Raw genomic sequence first — 17529 nt, 5'->3', positions numbered from 1 at the left:
TCAGACACACACACACTCCAATTCAATGCCCACACCATTTACAAAAATGTTCATTGTTATCAAATGATTTGTATAAATGAATGTAGAAGAGTTAGAAGAGTTTTTTTCAGTTTTAGATTATAAACAATGAATTCAATCATGTTGGACCCCTGCAGTGCCACAGACTGGGGTTGCCTTTTCCAATGCAAAGGGGTAAATTAGTTCCTGCACTGAAATTTTCTCTCCTCTTTTCCTGCGTTCATTTCCCTTTTCATTTCCAGACAAATCAACTGCAAACAGGTCTTCAGTCTCCCACCACAAACCATCAATGTTACGCTTTATCCTATTACAGACATTTTTCTCTAGCTTTCATCATTCAGGGAACTGAGTATAGAAGTTGGGATGCTCTGCCAGTTGTATCCAACTAACACAACGTTCCAACTTGCAGTGAATAAATCATCTGTGTCAGTCTCTACCCTTTTACAGATATTTTTCCTCCACATTTCCACTTGATGAAAAGGCTCTCTTCATAAATGCCACCTCGCAAGAGTACGTTCAGTATTGTTTTCACAAACAAATGCCCATTTATCCTTGATATGTATTGCCTGCCATTAATTTTCTACAAACATTGCTCTTTATTTATATTCCAGTCTAATTCTGTGAATTGTTCTAGACCTTCTTGCAAAATAGCTTCCAATCACTTAACTCACCATATGGTCAGCCCATTAAAACAATGTTTTACTATTTCAAAGCAGGATGCAATTTATTCTTTTTTTTCCCCATTTAGCCACTTCCTTACTTACCACATTTTATCTAGCAACATCAGAACTAGACAAAAAATGATAAACTGAAAGAGAAAATCGTATCAGAGCAGAAACACTGGTTTGATTTATGCCAAGAAGATTATGCAATTCCCAAATTAGTTGTTTATAACTGACTTACAAGGTACATTGTCAATGAATTTCCAATGGAGGTTGTCCAGAATTTCTCTGTTGTAAAGTAAGGAACACCACATAATTAAGAGATTAGTAGATATGGAGTTCCCCTCGTCCTCATCCTTTAACCCCACAGCCAACATATAATTCACCAGAATTTCTACCATCTTCAACGTGATCCCACCAGCAGTCACATCTTCACATCCCCAACCGTTTCTGTAGAAACCACGCCTTCTGCAATTCCTTGGTTCATTCATTCGTCCCATCCAAAACGGTCCCATACCGAGTACTTGGGACGACAGATGGCACAATGGGCTAAGTGTTCGGCTGGCAACCGGAAGGTAGCCGGTTCGAATCCCGCTTGGAGTGCATACTGTCGTTGTGTCCTTGGGCAAGACACTTCACCCACCTTTGCCTGTGTGTGAATGTGTGCGAGTGATTGGTGGTGGTCGGAGGGGCCGTAGGCGCAGATTGGCAGCCACGCTTCCGTCAGTCTGCCCTAGGGCAGCTGTGGCTACAGAAGTAGCTCACCACCACCGAGTGTGACTGAGGAGTGAATGAATAATGCGATGTAAAGCGCCTTGAGTATTAGAAAGGCGCTATATAAATCCCATCCATTATTATTATTATTACTTTCCCAGGATGTAACACCTGCCCATACACCTCCACCCTCACCACCATCCAGGGACCACAGCAGACTTTCAAGGTGAGACGCAGGTTCAAATGCACCTCGACAAATCTCATCTACCGCATTCAGTGCTTCTGACGTTGCCCCCCTCAAATCGATGAGACCAAGTATTTTGCCAAATGGAATCTTTTTGCTAAACACCCGCTTGGTCTGCCAAAATCTGCTGGATCTCCTGGTTGCTAATCTTTAACTCCCTTTCCAATTACCATACTGATATTTCGGTCCTGGGCCTCCTCCATTGTCAGTGGGAGCCCACACACAAAGTCCACATACAAAATCTCATTCCGCTTGGGGAGCTTACAACCAAAAGGTACCCCCTGGTGACCCTTTCCTCCTCTTTCTTGTAACCCCCTCTCACCCCTACACACATCCATTTCACCCACTATCCCTCCTCCCTTTTCCATCCACACCTACATACATACCTCCCTCTGGTTTACATTTAATTCTTCTCTCCTGTCAACTTCTGGTCTCCTTATCATCTCTAGTCTTTGTCCACCTATCTGCCAATACACCCCCCCCCCCCCCCCCCCCCCATCATATCCTGCTATCATGTGTCAGGCTCTGCTCCATCCACACCTAATTTCCAGCTTTCCCTACTGTAATCAGTCTGAAAAAGCACCCCAACCCAGGCCATCACTTATCTATTCCCTAAACTGCTCTTAGGGCTAAAGGAATCAGGGGATATGCGGAAAAAGCAGGAACGGAGTACTGAGTTTAGATGATCAGCCATGATCATATTGAATGGCGGTGCTGGCTTGAAGGGCTGAATGGCGTACTCCTGCACCTATTTTCCTATGCTTCTATATAATAGTGCTGCCTGATCCACTGAATTACTACAGCACTTTGTGTTTTGCTTATCCACCTGCCTCCATTGGGCAAGTTAATTTGTCATTGCAAATGGCCTCTGTGTTAATGGGTAGCAGAAGAACTGGGCAAGTCAATGAACATTGAGATTGCAAAACAAGTGCAGCGTGAAGGATGGGTAAGCTAGTATAAGCTTGATATGTCCAAATGACATTTTATGTTGTACATTCCCAAAGATACTTTGAGAACATTCTTGGCAATCTCTTGCTGAGAAACTATTTGGAGTAGAATGACTGCTTCTGGATCTGGTGTCAGGCATGTGAATGATATGGTCTATCATTTGGAGCTAGTAGAGTGTATTAGCAATCTTGTTGCCAAGGACATAGATGTTGGCTAATTTATTCTGCCAATTAATATGGAGGAATTTGCAAAAGATCATTATAATAATAATGTCTTTATTTATATAGCACATTTTTAGTCAACTTGCATTGACCCCAAAGTGCTTCACACAATTACTTCCATACAGACAGGCAAAGGTGGGTGAAGTGTCTTGCCCAAGGACACACACAGGCAAAGGTGGGCGAAGTGTCTTGCCCAAGGACACAACGACAGTATGCACTCCAAGCGGGATTCGAACCAGCTACCTTCCGGTTGCCAGCCGAACACTTAGCCTATTGTGCCATCTGTCGTCCATTAGCGGTAAAGCTTCTCTGGATAGACTGTCCAGATTTCAGGAGTCAATTATACCAAGATTATTCAATTTATACACGCAGGCTTATACCGAAAATAAACTACCAGAAACCCTAGCAGAAGCAACAATAACACTTATACCAAAAAAAGATAAAGATTTAGATGAACCGGGTTCTTATAGAGCTATTTCACTACTAAATACGGATCAGAAAATTTTAGCAAGGATTCTAGCTAGAAGGCTAAATAATTATATTAACAATTTAATAAATACGGATCAAACGGGATTTATACCCAAAAGACAATCATTTAATAATTTGAGAAGGCTTTTCAATATAATGTGCTCTCATAATGAGGACAATGAAGATATTTCAGTTGTCACGCTGGATGCAGAGAAGGCATTTGATCAAGTAGAATGGCAGTATTTATACAAGGTACTCCAAAAATTCAATATGGGAGAGAATTTTATTAGATGGGTTAAACTACTTTACGATAGACCTACGGCAAGAATATTAACTAACAATACGCTATCTCCAAAATTTTACTTATCAAGGGGTAATAGGCAAGGGTGTGCCTTATCACCATTGCTATTTGCCCTTATGATAGAACCGTTGGCCGAAAGGATTAGAAATCACCCGAATATTCACGGATATAACACTAAGGATTCAAAGAATAAAATTTCACTATATGCTGATGATATTCTTTTATATATTACTAATACACAAACGAGTATACCCACCTTATTAACACTAATTGAGGAATTTGGCTCTTTTTCAGGATATAGAATAAATTGGAATAAAAGCGAAATTATGTCTTTAAAACCACAGGATTCGAGACACTTACTAAAATTCCCCTTCAAAATTGCAACAGAAAAATTCAAGTATCTGGGTATTCAAATTACGAGAAGACACAAATCATTATTTAGTGCCAATTTTATACCACTATTAAATAAACTGAATGATATGATTACATTTTGGAAAACACTTCCGCTCTCATTGATAGGTAGAATTAACGCTATAAAAATGACTTTCTTACCACAATTAATATATTTGTTTCAAGCGATCCCAATATATATTCCAAAATATTTTTTCAAAAAACTAGATTCCACTGTCACTAATTTTATATGGGATTACAGAACACATAGAATTCAACGAAAGCATTTGTGCAAATCTAAAGAAGTTGGGGGTTTATCATTACCTAACTTTATGTATTACTACTGGGCAGTGCATATTAAGAACATAATGTACTGGCTGGATAGTTCCACTCAGCAGTTGGAGTGGATAAGAATGGAGAAAGAGGAGTGCTATCCGCACGATATAGGAACGATCCTGCTCTCACCGATAAAATTGAATAGTATAATATATAAGAAGAACCCAATTATTCACAATATAATAAGAATTTGGAAACAAATAAAAATATCCTTGAAATTAAATAATTTATCAGTACTAACCCCACTATTGAACAACCCCGCATTCAAACCTTCTCTCATCGACAACACATATCAACAATGGGATAGACTGGGGATTAGGAAAGTAGGGGATATGTACGAATTGGGTAAACTGTTATCATTTCAACAATTAAAATTTAAATTTAAATTGAAGGATAATCAATATTTTAAATATATACAGGTATGTGACTTTATGAAGAAATATACACATAGATTTCAAACTATATTTTTAGACCCTTTAGAAGAAGCAATGAATATTAAGGCTGATTCACAAAAATTAATATCATACTTTTATAATAATATATTATATAGAGAATCACCCTCAACAGAAGCACTAAGGGAAGATTGGGAACATGAGCTAATGATAAAGATCTCGAAGGATAGATGGGAAAAGTATTTGATGAATACACATAACTGTTCTATTAATACAAGACATAATTTAATTCAATTCAAATTATTACATAGACTATATTATTCAAAAACGAGGTTGAATAAATTTTATCCAAACGTCTCTCCCAGATGCGATAAATGTTTGTTTCAAAACGCTAATATAACACATTCATTTGTAGGATGTACAAAGTTGAATAAATTTTGGAGTGATATATTTGATATATTTACAAAGCTCTTCAAGTCAAGAATAGAACCCAAAATGGAATGGATTATATTTGGAATAATAGGAGAAGATACCAATTTAAATAAAGACCAAAATGTTTTTTTTAATTATGGGTTAATAATTGGAAAGAAATTGATACTTAAATTTTGGAAAAATACAACCATACCAACTGTTAAAATGTGGATTAGGAATATGATGAACATAGCACGCCTTGAAGAAATGAGACTCCGACTAATAGATAAATATGACCAATTCTTAAGGAGTTGGTCTCCTTTCATCGACTTTTTGGAATCATGTGATGCAGCGGTACCATAAGGATTGCTGATTTCAGTTCATGACGTGGATAGATTACATCTCCGAATATAGATTTGAAAAATTCTCTTTTAAGGGGCCTTCTCTTCTATTTCTACTTTCCACCTTTTCTTTTTTATTTTATTTTTTTATTTTTATTTTTTATATCCACACTTCACATTTTTCTACTCTCTACCATCTATTTTTCCACTCTTTCCCCTTTCTATTGTTTTCTTTTTCTTGTCTTGCTTACTTCCTTCTCATAACATAAAACTAGAGGTTGTACATAGAATGGATTACGGTATGACATAGTTGGCACCTAAAATAAGGTGCCACTGTATTGCTTTGTATTGTATTAACTTCTAATAAAATAAAAAATTTAAAAAAAAAGGCATGTGAATGATATGGTCTATCATTTGGAGCTAGTAGAGTGTTATAGCAATCTTGTTGCCAAGGACATAGATGTCGGCTAATTTATTCTGCCAATTGATATGGAGGAATTTGCAAAAGATCATTAGCGGTAAAGCTTCTCTGGATAGACTGTCTCTGAATCATGCAGGATGCAGCAATCATTGCTGCCCAACCATTATAAGCTTGGTGCTGGGTTTGAGATCTTCAGCTTTACCCAAGACAGCAAATGATGGTGCTTAGAGGCAACACTAGGGTCAGTATTTAATGTCTGCTTTTGCCCAGAGGCAGCTTCCAAAATATGGAAAGTAATATACTTCTTCCAGGTTCTCAACATAGACCATAATCGTCAGAGGCATTGTGCAGCACAGGCAGATTGTTATGGGACCAATTTGGCAAAAATTCGCTTGGAAGATTCAATGAACGAGTCAATAATGACTTCAGGCTCACCTGCCAAATATGCACATAAGTTGTGTAGTCACTCAATGGCTATGGTTGGCATGACCTTGGTTCTGCAAATGGAAGCATAAGGATTGAACAATAGAGAAATCAAATATCGAGGAATAGATAGGAGTGCAGAGTTGAGGCCAAGATTTGATCAGTCATGATCTTATGGATCAGTGCAGCAGGTTTGAAGAGCCACTGCTGATCTTAGGCATTGGGTGACAATACACAGCTTAAGTGTTGTTACTTGGCAGCAGAGATTGAAGTAATTACTTCTATGGTCATTTTGAAATGAGAGAATCCATGTTGATTAGTGTTTGCAACATCAACTTTCTCGTGGTCACTTTACAGATAAGAACCGTGATACCAAGATTACAGCCACTTTTAGAATACAAACCTTTTGTGAGCAAGTGAGCTACTTGGTCACTGAAGCCTACTTCATTGTTTAATGACAGCTGATCTCTGCTAACATCAACATCATATTCTCATCTACCTAAACTAATCTCTCACTTCCTTGTTTTAGCTAACTTCCAATTCAGAGTTAACAATACTCAAGTCTCTGCCAAAGGCTCGTGAATCTCAAAGAAATTCTGCTTCGCCCGCTTTGAATGCCTTATTTTTAAACAGCAAGGCAAATCAGTGACTAAGGTGTTATTGTAAACAGTGAAGATGATTATTAAGGATTAGTGGAACTTTGATCAGCTGGGCAAGCATGTCAAGGAATGACAAAAGGGGTTTAATTCAGACAAGTGTGAGGTGTTGCATATTAGGAAGTCAAACAGTGAACAGTAGGGCCCTGGAGAATGTTGTAAAGCATTGTAGTTTGTTGTAGTGCACAGAGATCTAGGAGTACAAATACACCTTTCCCAGAAAGTGGCATCATGGGTAAATAGGGTGATGAAGGAGGCTTTTGACACACTGGCCTTCAGTCACGGAATTGAATAAAGTTATGTTATAGTTGTCCAAATCTTTGGATTTCGTCAACCTGCCATAAGAAAGATGCCATTAACCTGGACATTGTGCAGAAAAGATTTACGAGGATGTAACCAGGACGCAAGGACCTGAGCTATAGGAAGAGTTTGGGCAGGCTAGGACTTTGTTCCTTGGAACACAGGAGGCTGGTGTGATCTTAGAGATGTATAAAATCATGGGGAATACTCAAGGTACAGAGCCTCTCCACATCGAATCTGAAAAGATTCCTCAGATTCTTGCATTTTCAATCGTCTCCACACACTGAACCTCAAACATTCAAGTCAAATTTGCCCAATCGTTTCTCATAAGACAATTCACCCATGCCATCAATATTAGTCTGGAGACTCCTAGTCTGCTTCTAATGCATTGTCATCCTTTCCAAGTGCAACATTATGCACAGTACTCCAGATGGAGGCCTCACCAATGTCCTGTTATGAAGCATAATCTTCCTACTTCTGTTATTCAATTCCCCTTGCAAAAACAATGACCATTGTTAGTTTTCCTAGTCATCTGCAGTACCTGCATACAAGAGTATGACTGATTATGCACATGACACACAGATCCTGTACACTTCAGGTCCCCGCACTCATTCATAGTGTAGTTAATCGTTATTTTTCCCATGAAAAAGATTTCACATAATCCAAGTTTGTAGTCAGATATTTGCCTACTTGTTTAATCTGCATCTCTTTGTACTCTCTATATGTCCTCTTCACAACTTATTCTCCCGACTCCTCCCATTTCCTCTAATTCCAAGGCGTAGCTATGGGCACGCATATGGGGCCCCAGTTATGCCTGCCTCGTTGTAGGGTAGTCAAACAATCCTTGTTCAAGGCGCATCGTGGCCCTGCCCCCAAACTCTATCTCCGTTACATTGACAACTGCATTGGTGCTATCTCCTGCACCCAATCAACTGCACCTCATCCATTTCACCACTAACTTCCATCCGGCACTCAAATTCACCTGGACTCTTTCCGACATCTCCCTACCGTTTCCAGACCTCACCATCTTGATCGAGGTAACAGACTATTGACCAACATCTACTACAAACCCACTGACTCCCATGGCTATCTGGACTACACTGCTTCCCACCCTGCACCCTGCAAGGACTCTATCCCTTACTCCCAATTCCTCCATTAACACCGCTTCTGCACCCAGGATGAGGTGTTCCAGACCAGGGCATCGGAGATGTCCTCATTCTTTAGGGAACTGGGGTTCCCCTCTTCTATTACAGATGACGCTCTCACCAGGGTCTCTTCTATATCCCACAGCTCCGCTCTCACTCCCCATCACCCTACTCGTAACAAGGACAGAGTCCCCCTTGACCTCACCATCCACCCTATCAGCCATCCGACATATAATCCTCCAACATTTTCGCCACCTCCAGCCAAATCCCACCCTTGGCCACATCTTCCCATCTCCTCCCCTTTCTGCAGAGACTGTTCCCTCCGTAACTCCCTGGTCAATTCCTCCCTTCCCACCCAAACCACCTCCTCCCCTGGTACTTTTCCCTGCAACGGCAGGAAATGCTACACTTGTCGCTGTACCTCCCCCCTTGACTCCATCCAAGGACCCAAGCAGTCTTTCCAGGTGAGGAAGAAGTTCACCTGCACATCCTCCAACCTCATCTACTGCATCCGCTGTTCCAGGTGTCAACTTCTCTACATCGGCGAGACCAAGCGCAGGCTTGGCAATCGCTTCTCCCAACACCTCCGCTCAGTTCGCAATAACCAACCTGCTCTCCTGGTGGCTCAGCACCTCAACTCCTCCTCCCATTCCCAATCTGACCTTTCTGTCTTGGGCCTCTTCCATTGCCAGAGTGAGGCCCAGCACAAAATGGAGGAACAGCATCTCATATTTCGCTAGGGTAGTTTACATCCCAGCAGTATGAACATTAACTTCTCCAATTTCAGAAAGTCCTTCCTTTCTGCCTCGTTCTCCTCCCCAGCTCTCCCACAAGCCTACTGTCTCAGTCTCTTCCTTTCTTTTTTCCACCCCCCCCCCCCCACCAAACATCAGTCTGGAGAAGGGTCTTGACTCGAAACTTCGCCTATTCCTTCTCTCCATAGACGCTGCCTCACCCGCTGAGTTTCTCCAGCATTTTTGTCTACTTCATATTTACCTATGTGCTGTCAGTAGGTTTAGCACCCATACCATTGGACCAATCACACTACAAAAGGTAGCTTACACAAAAAGTGAAGTGCTTAAAATGTGTACGGTCATTTTAAACCTGTATATATACTGTTGCTGCAATGGATCTATAATTTGTAAAGGATGTTAACAGTAAAATAAAGATTTGAAAAATATAACATATTATTTCTATTAAAATGGTGCAATTCCAAGTAATAAATGATAATGGACACAGTGTAGAAACATCAAGGATAATCAATGGAAACAGGATGAATCAATTTGAGTCTCAAAGCAAAGGGTCTGAATACTTATGTAAATGTGATATTTCAATTATTTCTTTTTAATTACTTTGCAAAAATTTCTAAACACCTGTTTTCGCTTTTTTATTATGGGGTATTGCGTGTAGATTGATGATGGAAAAAAGAATGGAATCCATTTTAAAATAAGGCTGTAACGTAATAAAATATAGAAAATGTGAAGAGGTCTGAATACTTTCTGAATGCACTGTAAGTACAAAATAAAGGGCCTGTCCCACTTACGTGTCCTTGGAACGCAGATTACGCGACCTCGTGGTCGCGTTGAGGCGCACGGGCATCGTATGGCCGCGAGGGGCCGATCCCACTGAGAAGCGCGGAGGGGTATGGAGTTGTGCCCGACATCGCATGGGGCTCCGAAATTTTTGTAGTGAACAAAATCTTCGCGCGCCAACGGCCTGTCGCGGAACTGACGGCCAAAGTGGGACAGGCCCAAGACCATGGCGCGACGCAATGACTCACTTTCAACTGCAGCAGAAGCAGGCAAACGATCGCCGAGCTCGGCCTGGGGCTCACGGCCGTTGTGGTCCGGATCCGCCTCCACTTCTACTCCCAGAGCGGGGCCAAGAAAATTGAAGATGGATACAAAATGCAGGAGTAACTCAGCGGGACCGGCAGCATCTCTGGAGAGAAGCAATGGGTGACGTTTTGGGTCAAGACCCTCTTTTCAGACAGAAGAGTCTCGACACGAAACGTCACCCATTGCTTCTCTCCAGAGATGCTGCCGGTCCCGCTGAGTTACTCCAGCTTTGTGTCCATCTTCAAATGACGTCACGCGCTCCAGACGGCTGCACGTAATCAGCCCGACCTTCGCGGGACCATCGCTGCTCAACGCGACCACGAAGTTGCGTAATTTGCGTGCCAAGGACACGTAAGTGGGACAGGCCCTTAATGCTATCTACAAAGAAGTAGAATGACATTAAAAAACAGAATGCGAAATTTGGGGCACTAATTTTGACAATGGTTTTTGTTGGAAGCAGGACATAGCACAGGAGAGAATATATTATATCTACATGCAAAGTAAGGTATGCAAGATAGATTAAGATATAGCAAGAACCCAGCGTGGGGCTGAAACAAAGGACAATATTTGTCAGAGAATTCTAGATGAGTAAAGAATGCCAGGCAAAGAAGATATGGCACAATTTGCAAAAAGATAACTAATGAAGCAAAAATGGAGTTTCAAATAAGCTGGGGTATAAACTTTTTGAAGATAGACAAAATGCTGGAATAACTCAGCGGGACAGGCAGCATCTCTGGAGAGAAGGAATGGATGACGTTTCAGGTCGAGACCCTTCTTCAGGTCTGACGAAGGGTCTCACCCCAAAACATCACCAATTCCTTCTCTCCAGAGATGCAGCATTTTGTGTCTGTCTTCGGTTTAAACCACTATCTACAGTTCCTTTCCACATGTAAGTTGATAGTTAGAATACAAGATCAAAGAAAAAGGAAAGAATGAGCAGGTAGTAAATGCAATTTGTGATGCTTATATCAAATATACCTGTACCGAGAGTGGTTTCTTATAGTTACAAACAAGTTTCTATAGTTAGATTAAATATTCATTTCATGCTGTACAAAACTTCAACTGGAAAAGGCCAATGACACGCCCAGTCTAAATGACTTTTGTTTCCAGGTGCGGTAGAGGTTCACTTGCACCTCCTCCAATCTCATCTCTCTGATCTTAGAGAACCTGGCCAGGGAGAAGTTTGCTGCCGACGCCGCCTTCGAAAGTCTTGCCCTCAAGTTTCTCAGCGTGAGCTGCCCGGACTCGGCGAGCGAGCAACGATGGCGGCAACGAGCCGCTCCGTGGGAAGAACAAACCTCTGCCCTCTCGGTCATGGAGCGCAACTCCACGATTCATTCAGTGGCTGTATGGCTGCAAGAGAGCCAAGGAGCCTAAAGGCAAGGCTCCCTCTGTCCTGGTGTAGGATAAAAAAATATTGCGCCCCTTTTTTTTTTTTCACTCTGGATTTTTTTTAAACTCTGGAAAAAAGGGGGGTGCGGCCGCACCCATTGCACACCACCTTCGGAAGGCCATGTATTGCAGCCGCTGCTCTAGGTGTCAGCTGCTCTACATCGGTGAGACCAAACGCAGGCTTGGCGATCGTGTCGCCCAACACCTCCGCTCGGTTCCCAATAACCAACCTGATCTCCTGGTAGCTCAGCACTTCAACTGCAAATCCAACTTTTCTGTCCTGGGCCTCCTACATGGCCAGAGTGAGGCCCACCGTAAATTGGAGGAGCAGCACCTCATTTTTCGCTTGGGCAGTTTACACCCCAGCGGTATGAATATTGATTTGGCCAATTTCAGATAGTCCCTGCTTTCTCCTCCCCTTCCAAGCTCTCCGTCAACCCACAGTCTCCGCCTCTTCCTTTCTTCTTCCCGCCCCCCCCCCCCCACCCTCACATCAGTCTGAAGAAGGGTCTCGACCCGAAACGCCACCTATTTCCTTCGCTCCATAGATGCTTCCTCGCCCACTGAGTTACTCCAGCATTTTTGTCTACCCGTGTTTGCTGGAAATGGCTTGTCTGCATGAAAGAAACATTACCTTATGTCTCAATGTAATGGTACTGCAGTTAACACCATAATTGGAATACTCAAGAATCATTACAAAAAGTTCATTCAGAATTCGAAATAGTTTGGATGTTTGACTTTTTGCGACAAACAAGTGCAGGCAGTGAAGAAAGCGAATGGTATGTTTGCATTCATAGCAAAAGGATTTGAGTATAGGAGCAGGGAGGTTTTACTACAGTTGTACAGGGCCTTGGTGCGACCACACCTGGAGTATTGTGTACAGTTTTGGTCTCTTAATCTGAGGAAAGACATTCTTGCCATAGAGGGAGTACAGGGAAGGTTCACCAGATTGATTCCTGGGATGGCAGGACTTTCATGTGAAGAAAGAATGGATAGACTCAGCTTGTACTCGCTAGAATTTAGAAGATTGAGGGGGGATATTATTGAAACTTACAAAATTCTTAGGGGGTTGGACAGGCTAGATGCAGGAAGATTGTTCCCGATGTTGGGGAAGTCCAGAACAAGGGGTCACAGTTTAAGGATAAGGGGAAAGTCTTTTAGGGTCGAGATGAGAAAAACATTTTTCACACAGAGAGTGGTGAATCTCTGGAATTCTCTGCCACAGAAGGTAGTTGAGGCCAGTTCATTGGCTATACTTAAGAGGGAGTTAGATGTGGCCCGTGTGGCAAAAGGGATCAGGGGGTATGGAGAGAAGGCAGGTACGGGATACTGAGTTGGATGATCAGCTATGATCATATTGAAAGGCGGTGCAGACTCGAAGGGCCAAATGGCCTACTCCTGCACCTGTTTTCTATGTTTCTATAATATCTTTGTATAACAATTGTTTTGTTGCTCCCCGGAGTGTAGTACTTATTTATTTTCCCTACTTGGTCTGATCATCATCTCTCTGCATAAACAGAAAGTGACATCCTCTTATTTTGCCTGTCAGCATCTTTTATTCTAGGCATGCATAGACTGGATAGGCTGGACCTGAACCAAATATATGCGCTTTGGTCTCACCTGGAAGCCAGGCTTCACATTGTAACAATCTATAGCATTGAGACATTGATTACATTACATACACCGCTATCTGTAGGAGGATTTAAATTTACAACCTAATGCAAAATGTCATATGCATGTGCTAAATAATGAGTAATATTAACAAATCTTTTCAAATCTGGTCAAAATAAAGATGAGACCAATATTGTTGTCACAAATTAAAAATATTAGTAACCATTAAATAGGAGTATTCAACCTTAGAATCAAAAGGTTGCAATCAAAGTTTCTTCATATCACACATTAAACAATTTAAAGAAACAAAACACTTGAATGAAGGTTATAGGCTACACAAAGAATAAATAGCACCATGTGTTTGACAATATTTCCCAAAGTATTACAACAACATATTTAGTCATATTTAAATGGTGTCAAGTTGGGAGAAGGGGAAGTACAACGGGATCTGTGCGTCCTTGTTCATCGGTCAATGAAAGTAAGCAGCAGGCAGTGAAGAAAGCGAATGGCATGTTGGCCTGCAGAAGGACCTCTTTGCTCCTACACAGTGTAGGAGCAAAGAGGTCCTTCTGCAGTTGTTTAGGGCCCTAGTGAAACCACACCTGGAGTAGTATGTGCAGTTTTGGTCCCCTAATTTGAGGAAGGACATTCTTGCTATTGAGGGAGTGCAGCATAGGTTCACAAGATTAATTCCCGGGATGGCGAGACTGTCCTGAGGGAATGGAGTGCCTGGGTTTGTATACTCTGGAGTTTAGAAGGATGACAGGACATTTTATTGAAACAGATAAGATTATTAAGGGGTTGGACACGCTAGAGGCGGGATATATGTTCCCGATGTTGGGGGAGTCCAGAACCAGGGACCACAGTTTAAGAATAAAGGGCAAGCCATTTAGAACGGAGACGGGGAAACACTTTTTCTCACAGAGAGTTGCGAGTCTGTGGAATTCTCTGCCTAGGGGGCGGTGGAGGCCGGTTCTCTGGATACTTTCAAGAGAGAACTTGATAGGGCTCTTAAAGATAGGAGTCAGGGGATATGGGGAGAAGGCAGGAACGGGGTACTGATTGGGGATGATGACCCATGATCACATTGAATGGCGGTGCTGGCTCGAAGGGCCGAATGGCCTACTCCTGCACCTATTGTCTATTGTCATATCATGCACAAGAAAAAAGATGCATCTGACTAGATTTACTATACCCAGTAAAACAAAGTGCTGGAATGACTCAGAACGTCAGGCAGCATCTCTGGATAAGTGATGTTTCAGGTCAGAAGGTTCCTTGTGTCTCCGACTACACCCTTTATTTAAATGTAATCTTTAGTATGGTCACACATCGAAGCACTGCTGAAGAGCAAGAATTGGAGGAGCTCTTGATTTGGACAACAGAAAAAGAGGGACAATGCTCAGGAAAGATTTAAAAATCAAGACAAATTTAAAAATGGAGGCTGTCCCTTATCTGGTAACCAATGTAGGTTAGCAACCATAGATGCAAATAGTAAATGGAACTTGGTGTGATTAGGCAAGGTTGTGGATGAACCCAAGTTTTACAGAAATAATAGCTGGCTACAAGTGCACTGAAATTGGCAGATATAAAAGTAACAAATATACCAATGAAAGTTTCACCAGCAGATGTACTGCGACAGGGGCAAGTCCGGCAACTTCACAAAAGGTGGAAATATGACTATTTATTGATAGCATGGATGGAAGGACTCCTCATGGTTAAACAAAATTAAAGGTATCAATCAGTTTCATTCAACTCCGGGATGACGTGGATTGACGGCCTGTAAGCCAAGTTTATAGTTAGATCCAAGATAATGACTTCCCAATAATATTTAATCAAACAATTTTTACTCTTTCATGTCCAGCTATTGGACAAAATCTGATAATTTAGAGCGAAGGGAGGGATCTAAAAAGATACAGCCAAGATGAATTGTATACAGCAAGTGTTCTTGTGGAAACTGGTGCTGTCCTTAGATAACATTGAGGGCCAGGATGTTGACAGTAAACGGGGAATCAAGAACCTATGGAGGACAATAGGTAAAAGTAATGAAACAGGAAGTAACTTGCAGGAGTTTCCCTGATTGTATCTGTATGAACAAGAACTGAACTAGGCAAGTGCATTTTCATCTGGCTAAAAGAGTGGGGTCAACATTTTAAAAGTCTACAGACAGGATTAGAGAAGCAGGCAGGGATAGTTTACCTTTGAAAATCATTTAGGATAGAGCCTGTATAATATCAGCTAACATGGATATAGGAAGGAAAGCTGGGTGACCAGTGGTTCAGAGATAAAAGTGTAAAGGGAATCAGTGATATATCTTACAGAGCATAATTTAGGGGTGGAAATGGTACAAACAGATGGGCTCAATTAAAGTGACAAAGATTCGTTAATTTTTGATGTTTGGGTGAGAGGGTAGCAAAGATGAGTGAGGGGTGGAATGAAGTATTAAGTTTAAATAACTTGTAGGTCAAGGTAGATTTCTTTGCATTTCAGACAAACCATTTATCTATCGTTGACAATTTTGTTCTTCAAACTCTGGAAATGGGCGTGGGGCTGCATCAAGATCAATAGTCAATAAAATAAATTAACACTTTTGCCCAAAACCTAGATATTAAAAAGGTGGAAGCGAGTCTGCCTCAGTAGTTGCAACAACAAAAAAGTGAAAGAGGGCACAAAATATATTATATTATAAATTCATAAAATTTAGAACAGAACAAAATGTTTGACATTTTCCCTCAAAGAAAATGCTTTTGTAAAGTATTATGTTTTCTCTGCATCACATTTGACCTTTAACAAAGTTTGCCAACTATTTGGTTTCTTTGTGTTTAAACTTATGAACTATAGTTCAGCATAAAACATACCAGTAACTCTGAATAGTTAAAAAAACATTTTACTTTCACTTGGTTAAAAGGCAACTGAAGACAATTCACATCGTGAAAATGGGATGGGCAAATGTGGGGAACGACGAGAGCAACGAGCTTGATTCCACAAAGAATAATGGTCGGATCACATGGAAAAGGCTTAGGTCAAAACAAAGAGTAGAAGGAAGAATACTCATTCTTGCATGGCAAGGGGATTTACAAATTGCACAAGTTCTGCGTAATGGGTGTTTTTCTTGAGTATGTCAAACATTGCACTATGATTTTAAGGTATTACTCATAGATCTGTGTTCAAGTTCAGAAGAGGCAATCAATACAAATAGAAACATACATCTTTATAGAATCATAATCTGCCTCTGAAATAGGAAACCAACGATTCCTTATTTACTGCAGACACAACAGTATACTGATTTCACAAAGCCGTCCTGTTTTCCTCGACTACATTAATTGTGCCAAAAAATGTATCAATCCAACAACGAATATTACGGAGTACTGCGCATTTAATTATTACACCGTTCCATAATGAAATGGAAAACAATATCTTAGGAGTTTTCAAAATGTTAAGTCCATGATTTGAACGTATAACATTTCGTTTGATTTGCAGTTATAAGCAAGTCATTGGCCGAACTTTAAAATACTGTACATAATTTCAACTCGCATGTCTGGTAGGCAGGGGGGCGGGGAGCAAAGGTGTTTAATCCCCATTGACTAAATGCAGATAATGAAAATAATAAACGTTAAATGAAATCCGACAATGGATCTGTTTAAACACTGGCAGCAACCCAGGATCCCGGTGCATTGAGAGCCATATGACAAAGAAACTTGCCAAAAAAAGACAAAGACAAACCTGATATGGCGGCGGCGGCTCCTGGTCTATTTCGGTGCCATCTCCGTAACTCGCCCGGTCAGAAGACTCATGGAGCAAAGAAATGTCATCAGACGTCGGAGATTTCAAACAATTTCCCATATTTCTCCTTAAAATTTACACCGCATTTACCATTACTGCTTGACCGGGAAGGGGGGAGGGGGTGAGGAGGAACAAACGGGTGGAAAACGATGTAATTGAAATAAATGTTTCTTTCGGAGGACCGTCACTGCTTTGTTTTCTTTCACCAGCAAACGCAGAGCATTTCCTTCTGCCAGGAGCAAGGCCGCGCAGCTTCGTGCTGCGGGAATAGAAAACAAATAACAAGCCGCCCCGACACTCGAAGGCGGGTGAGGAGACAGCCGGGGACTACCAGCTTTCAATTAATACAAGACGATCAAGTGTTTTATTAAACATGTGGCAGTTGTGTTTTCTAACCAAGGAGCCCGCTGGATTACTGAATCTTCCACCTACACCCCCCCAACTGCAGCTTTCCCCTTTATTTCATCGTCTCCTTCCTCCCTGCGCCTCAAAACTGGCCTGTTTGCGTGAGGATTTG

General features: G+C 41.4%; 1 protein-coding gene across 1 annotated transcript in view; it reads right to left on the bottom strand.

The window, feature by feature from the left end:
- rnf11 (ring finger protein 11) overlaps positions 1-17529 on the bottom strand; it is a 29357-nt gene extending 11828 nt beyond the window's left edge. Inside the window, exon 1 of the mRNA XM_033028577.1 lies at positions 16953-17529. Within this exon, the coding sequence (XP_032884468.1) occupies positions 16953-17072 (120 nt within the window). The 5' untranslated portion in view covers positions 17073-17529. The remainder of the gene's footprint in view (positions 1-16952) is intronic.

The sequence above is a fragment of the Amblyraja radiata genome, chromosome 10, assembly GCF_010909765.2.
Source record: "Amblyraja radiata isolate CabotCenter1 chromosome 10, sAmbRad1.1.pri, whole genome shotgun sequence".
Lineage (NCBI taxonomy): Eukaryota > Metazoa > Chordata > Chondrichthyes > Rajiformes > Rajidae > Amblyraja > Amblyraja radiata.
Note: the sequence above shows the minus strand (reverse complement) of the source record. Positions and strands in the feature narration are given on the sequence as shown.